General features: G+C 42.4%; 1 protein-coding gene across 1 annotated transcript in view; it reads left to right on the forward strand.

The window, feature by feature from the left end:
• Positions 1-10964, forward strand: part of THSD1 (thrombospondin type 1 domain containing 1) — a 57066-nt gene extending 46102 nt beyond the window's left edge. The window contains exon 4 of the mRNA XM_007945238.2: positions 9586-10964. Within this exon, the coding sequence (XP_007943429.1) occupies positions 9586-10964 (1379 nt within the window). The remainder of the gene's footprint in view (positions 1-9585) is intronic.
• The last annotated feature ends 762 nt before the right edge of the window (positions 10965-11726 follow it).

Genomic DNA, 11726 nt, shown 5'->3' on the forward strand with positions numbered 1-11726 from the left:
CCCCCCCCTCCCCTCCCACCCCTGGTAACCAACAAAGAAAATTTCCTTCAATAGATAAACCTTTTAGTAACTTTTACAATAACGGAGTAATACAATATTTGTCCTTTTGTGATTGACTTATTTCACTCCACATAACGTCCTCCAAGTTCATCCACATTATGCGGTATTTTAAAGATGCTACATTATTCTTTAGTGTTGCATAGTATTCCATTGTGTGTATGTACCATAGTTTGGTTGTCCATTTCTCAGTTGATGGATACCTAGGTTTTTTCCATCTTTTGGCTATTGTAAATAGTGCTGCGATGAACATGGGTGTGCACATATCTGTTCTTGTCATTACTCTCACTTCTTTGGGGAAGAGCGCTGTCTCTTTAAATATCCAAAATGGTCAAGCCGCTTGTGAACATTCAAAATGGCAGCACCCTCCCGACGCAAAAGTCCACAGCTCAGCCCAAGTTTCTCTTCACGTTCTCTGTTTATTCTCCAGTCACCAGAGCAGTCCTCCGTGCAGTCCCTGGCTAACAGGGCTGATTTTTAGGTTAATTCTTAGGTCCTGTCACCAGTCGGCACTCTCAAACCTGTCTGTGTCATGCCGTCAAGATCACTCCGGATCGCTGCCAGACCGCAGCACTGCCTGTCTCCTTTTTTGGTATTTTCATGCAAATTTTTCTGCTGTTTGGGGTTTAGTCAACTTCCATATCCTTCCCTTCAAGGCTCAGGGGTCCAAGATTATCTTCTGTGTCTGTATTAATTGGTTTCCCTTTTCTTTGTTGAAGAGGGTCTGTACAGTCTTTCTGCCTAGTCCGCCATCTTACCGCAACTCAAGATTTTTCTATCTTGAGTGCCATAATACTCAAACGAATTTAAAAATCAGTCACCATTAGCTTGTACTGTACTTTTAGAAGTGACAATTAATAAATGGTTGCTCTGTGCCAGCACTTTAAATACATTATCTCATTTAAACTTTAAAGTAACTCTACGAGGTAGTTATTATGCTGGGCCCAGATCTTGAGATCTTATTGCATGACACCTGATTTCTAAATACTTTACCTCTAGGAGACTGGTACAGAGAGACGATAAGTGGCCTGCCCAAGATCATAAAGCTAGTAAGCAGGCAGCTGTACTTGTACTCACCTAGATAGGATTCCATCAGTAATTCTTCGGTTTTTCCTATTCATTGTCCAGCTTTTATATGCATATGAGACAATTGGAAATATCATGGCTTGGGTGAGGACTACCTTAGTGTTCAAAGTAATATCTTGCTCTTTAATGTTTGACAGTGGTCTTTTACAGCAGATTTGCCCAGTGCAATATGACATCTAATTTCTTGATTCCTGCTTCCATGGGTGGTGATTGTGGATCCAAGTAAAATGAAATCTTTGACAACGTTAATCTTTTCTCCATTTATCCTGATGTTGCTTATTGGCCCAGTGATAAGGATTTTTGTTCTCTTTATGTTGAGGTGTAATCAGTGCTGAAGATTGTAGTCTTTTGTCTTCATTAAGGAGTAAGGAAGACCAAACAAGAATTGATGCTTTTGAATTGTGTTGGCACAGATTACTGAAAATATCATGGACTGCCAGAATAATGAACAAATCTTTCTTGGAAGAAATGCAGCTGGAATGCTTCTTAGAAGCAAGAATGTCCAGACTACATCTCACCTACTTTGATCATGTTGTCAGTAGGGACTGGTCCCTGGAGAAGGATATCATGCTTGGTTAAGTAGATGGTCAGAGAAATAGTGGAAGACCCTCAATGAGATGGATTGACATAGTGGTTGGAATGATGAGCTTAAGTATAGCAAGTATTGTGAGGATGGTGCAGGACTGGGCAGTGTTTTTTTCTGTTATACACAGGGTTGCTATGAGTCAGAGCCAACTTGACAGGACCTAACAACAATACAACTATAGATATGACTCCATACTAAGCTTTCTATGTTGATACCTTGTCTTTAAATACAGACCAATCTGGCTTTCTGGAAGGATCAGCAACCTGAAGTTAGCAATCATTTTTGGGAAATGTGGTATTACTTCATGTTTTGGTATCTTAATTTTTTAGTACTTGGTGGAAACCAGAAACCTTTACATTATAAAGTGGCAAGCAGAGTAAGTGTTACAGACACCTCTACTTGAAGTATAAGTGGTCACAGCACATTTATGTAGATAAAAATTAAAATTCCTTGCCAGTATTCTCTTTGTCCTACCCAACCTTTTCTCACTTCTTGGAAATATAAATACCTGTTTGCAGGCTGCTGAGCAGTAGGAAATCCCCTTCCCTTTAGGTGAAGGTAGAGAGACTAGATGAGGCAGAGATGGATGGGGCCAGCAGTTTTGAGCTTTTCACCGACTGTATCAGGGAGCTAGCTAGTCAGAGTCAAAGGTAAGAGCTAAGTGAAGAAATTCAAATGTGTAATGGTGCCACTGCTACTAATTGTCATAAGCAGTCACTTATGACAATTAAGTCAGGAAATGTCTTATTTCCTGACATAATGTTTTATGTCACTTATGACATAAATCAGGAAACAAGGCTTTCATCTTTCAACTGTTTTCACTGGTTGAGTGTTTAGAGTTTGGTTTGGTTTTAAAAGAATGTTTTTATGCCAAGATCTGAGTGTAGTTCTACTTTTATTTGGTCTGTTTTGCTCAACAAGAAAATAAAACCAAAAAACCAAACTCACTGCCATTGAGTCAGTTCGACCCATAGCGATCCCTCCTTGGGTTTCCAAGGCGGTATCACTACAAAAGTAGATTGCCCAATCTTCTTTCTGAGGAGGGGCTGGTGGGTTTGAACTGCCAGCCTTCTGGTTAGCAGTTAAATGCCTTAGGCACTACGCCAAAATAGGAGGATCCAATTGCTATTGGACCTGCATTACACCTGGTAGAATTTTGATCATTTTGGCTGCTAACCAGAAAGTCGGCAATTTGAACCCACCAGCCACTCTGTGGGAAAAAGATGAAGCAGTCTGCTTCTGTAAAGATTTACAGTCTTAGAAACCCTATAGAGCAGTTCTACTCTGTCCTGTGGGGTTGCTATGAATTGGAATTGACTTGATTACAGTAGGTTTGGTTTCTGGTATTTAATAATCAGTGAATCAGGTCATGAATTAAATGGATGTTTATTCATATACCAACTATATGTAAGTTGTTGGGGTTGAGAATACATGTATATGTATATGTATAATACATACCCTTTTCTTAAAGGAGCTCAGAGTTGAGCTAGGCAGGCACATAAACAGGCATAGTGCGTACTGTAGTACAGGGTATATACAGTGGTAAAGTGTCCACAACTTGCTCCAGAAACTTGCAGGGGTGAAAATCCATATTGGGACCTCAGTTGTTGGAGGAGGTAATTTTTGAGTTGAAGTTTGAGAGCTGACTAGGTATCATCTAGGTGAACTGAATGAGAAAGGGAGTTTCAGCAAAGGGAGCAGTGTAGGCATGAAGGCATGGAAGAACATAGCAAGCTCATTAAGACCTCTGGGGCACTGAAATAGTTTAGTGTGGCTGGAGGATAGGATAGCGTGTTGTTGTTGTTGTTGTTGTTATGTGCCGTCGAGTCAGCCCTGACTCATAGCGACCCCTCCTTGGGTTTCCGAGGCAGTATCACTACGGAAGTAGGATTGCCCAGCCTTCCTTCCGAGAAGTGGCTGGTGGGTTTGAACCGCCAGCCTTCTGGTTAGCAGTCAAGTGCCTTAGCCACTATGCTACCAGAGCTGGAGGATAGGATAGCGTGTTAGGGGTGATAAAAACGAGGCTGGGCAGGTGGGCATAGGCCAGATTCTGAGGGGCCTGGAAGGCTTAGACCTATGGCATAGGATTTCTCTGGCTCTCCTGTGGAGTCCCAGTCAGAACTGGTAAGAACTGAAGCAGAAGGGTATGTGGACAGTTTTCAGTAACCCATTTGAAAATGAAGTGGTGGACTGGGGATGCAGAGGAGAGAGAATTCAGAGATTGGATGTGGAGTGATGTTAAGAGAGACATCGAGGCAGAACCCAGGTTTCTGGTACTGGCAGCTGACTTGATAGCAGGACCTTTCCCATGAGAGGATATATCAGAGAAGATAAAGATTCTGCAGGGAAGATGATGGGTCTTGGGCATATTGATGGAAAGAGCAGAGCTGATGGAGCCAGGATGCAGATCTGGATCTCTCTGGCTCCAAAGTTCATGCTCTTTAAGTTACATAAGTAAGTTTTATCATGGAAACCAAGAGGGAGAGTTGCAAGACACTGCAGAAGTCAAGGACTGTAATGACTAAAATTATTTGAATATGGGTATCAGAAGATCATTAATGATGTTGGCAGGACCTCTTTCACTGGAATTCTGGGTGCAGGTTGCAAGAGACAGAAATAACAGTGGCCGTAAGTCAGCAAATGTAGATTCCTCTTTTGATAACCTTACTGGGCAAAAGAAAGAACAGAATATATCAGTACTAAAAGGGCTAGAGAAAATCATTTTAAAGTCAAAAGAGCATGAACATGTTTCTGTGCTGAGGGGAAGGTGCTACATAGAGGAGAAGACATAACTGGTGGCTTAGAGAGCATTTGTTAGTGAACTTGTCTTTTATAGAAAGACACCTCTCCCACTGATTCTGCAGAGAGAAATAAATACAAATATTCCTGCTGGTAAGATTATGGGGTGGCAGAAGAAGCCTGGGATATACTTACTTGATGCCTGGGAGATTCCTGAAGAAGGGGATTTGGATCAGGGGCTTGAGGAAAGTGGTGAAAGTTTGAAGCAGATATTTTAGAGTATGGAAGATAGTTGCTTAGGCACCCATGAGAAGATTTATGGGCAGCACCAAGGCCCCAGGTTAGGTCAGATGCTGTATGTTGAGACACTGGTCTGCATGGCTGAGCTATTTTTTCCAATGCTCAGGGCTTGGATTCAGCAGCTAAGAATCCAGATGTCTGGGCTTATTATCTAGGGTTGAACTTTTCCTAAAGAGCAGCATTAGGTGGAGGATATTGGAAAGGATCATGAGTTTTGGTTGGTTAGGGAGAGAAGTAAAGCCTGGAGGCTGCTGGCAAATTGGCAGAAAATTGAGGATTTGTAGAATCAGAAGTCTCAGGGATTCTACACTTACTCAGTGTAGTAAGTAAGTGAGAGGGTAGAATACAGCTGAAGAGTGGGAGATAAAGTTTAAGACTGCAGAAGAGGCACAGGTTTAGACAATGGAAAGTTCTCATAGGTTGGATGGAACACCTGTAATGGACTCTAAAGTCAGCCAAGATGGTACTCGCTATGGGATGGTGAGGAGGACTGGAACCCAGGTGCAAGAATGATTGACATATGTCAGGAATTGGTAGATGACAGTTTTGAGGGAGACAGAGTGTCAGGCATATGGTATAAGCATCAGGAATAGAAGTTCTACATGGAGGTGTAAAGAGTATTGGTTGGAATGGCACTCAGGTGTGAGGTGATTGATGGTTCTGTTTGTGTATGAATGAAGTGTGTGTAACAGCTCTTCCACCAGAGAAGGTGGAAGGAAAACTGTCCTTAGGTACATCCAGACCAAGGTAGGGCAAAGAGGTGAAGAGAGTAGAAAGGGTAAGGATGTTGAAGGATTTGATTATCCAGTGTCTTATCCATTACAGGAAAAAGGAAAGAGGAGAGCAGTGGAGGATGGGCCCAGGACAGGAAGCATGGAGTGGGTGGTGATAAGCCTGTAGGGAAAAAAAGGTAGGACAAGTGGCTGGAAGGGCTGAATTTTAGACTGTGACCAAGGAGGGAAGAGGTAAGGTCTGGTGGGATTAGTTGACTTCAGATTTCCAGGTATTTCAGTGGCAGAACAGGCTGATGCTCAGGTGATATTTATGTCTTTTTGTTTATTTTAAATTTTATTGTTTTTTAGGTGCAAATTTACAAAGCATATTTATTTTACATTCAAATGTGTTCATGCATATTTTATTTCATATCCCAATTACCATCCCCAAGCATAAAAAACTCTCTCCCCTTCCCGTCCCTGTGACTACCCCTCCCTGTGACCTTCTTAACTATGCATTCCTGTCTGTCCAGCTTTCCCTCCATGTCAGTGCTGCCCCTCTGGTGTCTCATGGCTGATAGCTCTAAGGGATGCATCTCCCTAGAGTAGGTGGGTGCATCACCCTGAGGTAGGTGTTCTGCATGTAGGCCTTTCTGCTGTTGGGCTGAGAGCCAGTCCATGGGAGTGAGTCCTCTTCTAGGCCCAAAGGGTAACCCGGGGCCATAGTCTGTATCCACTTTATCTGACCAGTATTTCTGCTCATTTTTGTGTTTTTGAATTTTATTCCACATTTTTCCTTCCATTCTATCCAGAATCTCCAGTTTAGATTCCTTTCCAAGTGGTTTGCATTGGTAGTCAGGTACCATCTAGTTCTTCTGGTCTCAGGGTCATGAAGGCTAAGGTCCTGTGGTCCATCTTATCCTTGCACTAATTGTTTCCAGATGACTTTGATTTTCTTCACTCTTCTTTGCTTCAGATGAGAAGAGACCAACAGTTGCATCTTAGATGGCTACTCGAAACCTTTTAAGATCCCGGTCGCTACTCACCAAAGTAGGTTGTAGAACAAGATTTTTATGTACTGTGTTGTGCCAATTGAGTACAATGTCCCCTGAGACTGTGGTCCTAAGTCTTAAGGCCCTGTAATTCTCTCTCTCAAGGTGTTTGGTTATCTCTGAAAAGTTACTCCAATTGTCTGTTGTTTCTGTAATGTATGTGGCTAATTGTGTAGCACAAGTGCATATGTGAGATTATCTTCAGCCAAATCTGTCTTTGGTCTAGGGTATATATACTCCTGTTTGCCTACTCTCACCTGATCTTCCCACCTGTCTATACATTTATCTGTAGCGTGGTGTTTGGTGTTAGTGATAATGCAGTATCATGCATGTACTAGTATTTACCTCTGTTGTCTGTATCTTATGTGCACATTCCAGTGTCCTTCCTTTCCCCAATGTCATCATGCTGGTCGCAGACTCTTTCCATAGCGTCCCTGTGTGACCACCGAGTAGACTGAAATTTTCCTCCCTTTCCCTTCTATCCCTGGTAACCAACAAAGTGAATTTCCTTCCCTGTATAAGCCTTTCCTTGACTTTTTATAATAATGGGCTCATATAATATTTATCCTTCTGTAACTGACTTATTTCACTCAGCATAATGTCCTCCAAATTTATCCACATTGTGAGATGATTCGTGTCTTCTTCATTATTCTTTAATGTTGCATAGTAGTCCATTGTGTGAATGTACCATAATTTGGTTATCCATTCATCTGTGATGGGCATTTAGGTTGTTTCCACCTCTTTGCTATAGTAAATTGTGTTGCAGTGAACATGGGTATGCATATGTCTGCTCGTGTCCTGTCTCTTACCTCTTTAGGATATATTCCTAGTAATAGGATTGCTGGATCAAATGGTATTTCTATTTTCAATTTTTTAAGGAACCGCCATACCATTTTCCATAATGGTTGTACCATTTTGCAGTCACACCAGCAGTGTATGAGAGTTCCAATCTCTCTGCAACCTTGCCAGCATTTGTTATTTTCTGTCTTGTTGAACTTTGCTATTATTGCTGGGGTGAGATGATACCTCATTGTTGTTTTGATTTGCATCTGTCTAATGGCTAGTGATCGTGAGCATTTCCTAATGTGTTTGTTGGCCACCAGTATATCTTCTTTAGTGAAGTGTCTGTTCATGTCCATTGCCCATTTTTGAATTGGGCTGTTTGACTTTTTGGTGTTGAGGTGTTGAAGTTCTCTGTAAATTTTGGAGATAAGTCCCTTGTAAGATATGTCATAACCAATACTTTTTCCCAATCTGTAGGTACTCTTTTTACCATTTTGGAGAAATCTTTCAATGCGCATGAGAATTTAATTTTTAAAAGATGGTAGTAATTTGCTTCTCTTCCACTGCCTGTGCATTTTGGGTTATGCTTGATAGATGATATTTAGGCTGTAGATTAGGGCTTCTAGCTTTGCCCCTATTTTATCTTTGATGAGCTTTATAGTTTTGGGTTTTACATTTAAGTCTTTGATCTAACTTGAGTTTGTTTTTGTGTATGGGGTGAGGTATGGGTCTTGTTTCATTTTTCTGCAAGTAGATTTGCCAGTACCATTTGTTGAAGAGCCTTTCTCTCCCCCATTTAATGGGGTTTGGTCCTTTGTCAAAGATCAGCTGTCTATAGATGGATGGGTCTATTTCTGGGCTTTTGATTCTGTTCCATTGGTCTGTCTATCTATCATTGTACCAATACCACACTGTTTTAACTACTCTGGCTGTATAGTACTTTTTGGTGGTATTTGTCTTGATGAAACATTTTGATGACTGTGGGACAAAACAAAGGAGCTCTGGTGGTGTAGTGGACAAAGCACTTAGCTGGTAACCAGAAGGTCAGTGGATCAAACCTGCCAGCCACTCTCTTGAAGGAAAATGGGGTGATCTACTTCCATAAAGATTTACAGCCTTGGAAACCCAATGGTAGTTGCTATGAGTCAGAATCGACTCAATGGTAGTGAATTTTTTTTTTTTTTTTTTTTTTGGGATAAAACAGTTTGAGAGAGCAGGGAAGAGGAGTAAGAAAAAACACACACAAAAGGTTAATGAAGCTAGGAAGGGGTATAGACAGCATCTGGAGAGAATGAGAAAGCTTGTTGTTGTTGTTGTTACGTGCCGTCAAGTCAGACCTGACTCATAGCAACCCCTCCTTGGGTTTCCGAGGCAGTATCGCTACAGAAGTAGATTGCCCAGCCTTCCTTCCAAGGAGTGGCTGGTGGGTGTGAACCGCCAGCCTTCTGGTTAGCAGTCAAGTGCCTTAGGCACTGCACCACCAGAGCTCCTATTGAGAAAGCAGAGGCATCAATATTTAGCAAAGAGAGTTTCTCGATATGAGGGGGAGATTAATTGTATTATATTGCCAGAAGTCTTCTTTTCACTTATTAACTTCTCTTGAGATGTGCAAATTTAGGCATAATCCACCTAAATTATTTTACATTTCAAGTTTTGTACTTGGTAAGGAATGTACATCTCAAAGATACATTAAACTACTAATAGCTCATGTTAAGGAGCTCTGGTAACGTAGTGTCTAAGGCACTTGACTGCTAACCAAAAGGCTGGCGGTTCAAACCCATCAGCCACTCCTCAGAAGGAAGGCTGGGCAATCTACTTTCATAGTGATACCACCTCGGAAACCCAAGGAGGGGTTGCTATGAGTCGAGTCTGACTTGACGGCACGTAACAACAACAATAAGAACAGCACATGTTGAATTATTTTAGACAAAAAGCTTGATTTTATCTTGAAATTTTCTGTATGCAGCTTTCATGTAGAAAATTTGATACACATTTTATCAAGTGACAACATTGAGGAGCAGGAGCTAGTGAGCACAAGGTTCACCTTGATTGTGGGTAATCTGGTTGCTTCACTTCTCTGTGCAACGTTGCCCCTTTATCGGTGACACTGTTTGGCTTTTGATGCCAGCAGAAATACATAAGACCAGAATTCCTTGTTTACTGTACTTCTTTCTTTAACTGTTGGATAATGAGAGCAAATCACTCAGAGCTTATAACCACTCAGTAAACAGTACTAGAGAATACATTTGTTCTTTTTTTTTTTCCCTAGCTTTCCAGCCATCTAGCCCATCTCCTCTTCAGCCTCAGGGTCCAGTGAAACCCAACAACATTGTGACTGTCACTGGAATATCCCTGTGCTTGTTCATCATTGTTGCCACTGTTCTTATCACACTATGGAGGAAGTTTGGCCGTGCTCCCAAGTGTAGCACTCCCGCTCGACACAATTCCATCCACTCCCCCAGCTTTCGGAAGAACTCGGATGAGGAGAACATCTGCGAACTGAGTGAGCAGCGTGGGAGCTTCTCAGATGGAGGAGATGGTCCTTCGGGGAGCCCAGGGGAGATGGGTATCCCTTTGACCTATAGGCGGAGTGTGCCAGTGACTCCTGAGGATGATGCCTCTGGCAGTGAGAGCTTCCAGTCCAATGCCCAGAAGATAATCCCCCCTCTGTTTAGCTACCGTCTTGCCCAGCAGCAACTGAAGGAGATGAAGAAGAAAGGCCTGACAGAAACCACCAAAGTGTACCATGTGTCTCAGAGTCCTCTGACAGATACTGCTATTGATGCTGCTGCCGGCCCCCCCTTAGACTTGGAAACCCCAGAAGAAGCCGTGGCAAACAAGTTCCGGATCAAATCCCCATTTCTGGATCAGCCCACGATCAGTGCTGGGGAGAGGCCTCCCTCCAGGCCAGATCTTAATGTCACTCATGCCAGTTGTGCAGTAAGCCCTAGCCAGAACCTAATCCGCAAGTCACAGATGAAGCATGTGGGCAGCAGAGGGGGCCAATCCGAGAGGAGCTATCCCAGGAATTCCCACTTCAGAAGGACTGCTAGTTTTCATGAGACCAAGCAAGCCCGGCCATTTCGGGAGAGGAGCATGTCCACTCTGACTCCACGGCAGGTCCCTACCCACAGCTCTAGGACACGGACTTGGGACCAGGCAGAAGACAAGTTTAGACCTCTCAATCGAGGCACCCACCTGTTTCCTGAGAAATTGGAGCATTTCGAAGGAGCAGGTGGAACCAATGATCCATTCAGCCCTCTCCCTAAGTCCCACACCTTGGGGCAGCCCTTGCGGAAACCAGACTTGGGGGATCGCCAGTCAGGGTTAATGGCAGGAATTGAGAGAATGGAGCCTCACAGGGCTCGGAGGGGACCGTCCCCCAGTCACAGGAGTGTTTTGAGGAAACAGCCTTCCCCCACTTCTCCCAAAGATAGCTACCAGAGGGCCAACCCTCTGAGTCCTTCTCAGTGTAGAAAAGACAAGTGTCAGAGCTTCCCAGCACACCCTGAGTTTGCCTTCTATGACAATACATCATTCGGCCTCATGGAGGCAGAGCAGAGGATGCTTGACCTCCCTGGATATTTTGGGTCAAATGAAGAGGATGAAACCACAAGTACACTTAGTGTGGAGAAGCTGGTGATCTAAGCCAAGAATCAACCCAAACTCTCTACACCTGGGTCCTTAGCCTGTATTGTGGTATCCACTGCTTACATTGTTTTGTGTACTATTTTTGTATAACTGTACAATAGGACAAAATGTGGGAAGAAGTAATTCACAAAGAAGGGTATTTGCATGCATAAGGAGGAAGTTATCCTGAACTTTTCCCTTTTTGTCTAGTTTCTACTGGTTTATTACTAATATCAATGATAATAAAATTAAGTAAAACAGGGCTTGGTCTCTCACATGGACATGAAAGATGATATGTTGCAGTTTTCAACTGAAATCCTTTGAACATCTGGCAGTTTCCAAATTGAAAGAGAAATGTGATTCAGCGCTAAACAGGAGATGGAGCAAAACTAACTTGGTAACACAAATCTGAATTTTTATATGTGTGTGTGTGAATTATGTATGTAACAAAACATTTTCCATATGTACAATTCAGTGATATTATGTTTATCATGTTGTTCAATCATCACCATTATCCATTTCCGAATTTTTCCGTCACCCTCAATGTAAGCTCAGTGTCCCCTAAGCAATGAGTCTACCTTTTCCTCTTCCTTCTGCCTACTTGGTAACCACTAATAAACTTTGGTCTCTATACATTTGCCTTTTCTAGATATTTTGTATAAGTGGGATCAAATGATACTTTATCCTTTTGTGACTAACTTTTTTTCTCTCAGGATAATGTTTTCAAGGTTCATCTGTGTTGGAGGATGTATCAGAACTTTATTTCTCTTTATGGCTGAG

Source organism: Orycteropus afer, unplaced genomic scaffold, assembly GCF_000298275.1.
Source record: "Orycteropus afer afer isolate SDZICR_OR568_19922 unplaced genomic scaffold, OryAfe1.0 scaffold00134, whole genome shotgun sequence".
NCBI classification, from domain to species: Eukaryota; Metazoa; Chordata; class Mammalia; order Tubulidentata; family Orycteropodidae; genus Orycteropus; species Orycteropus afer.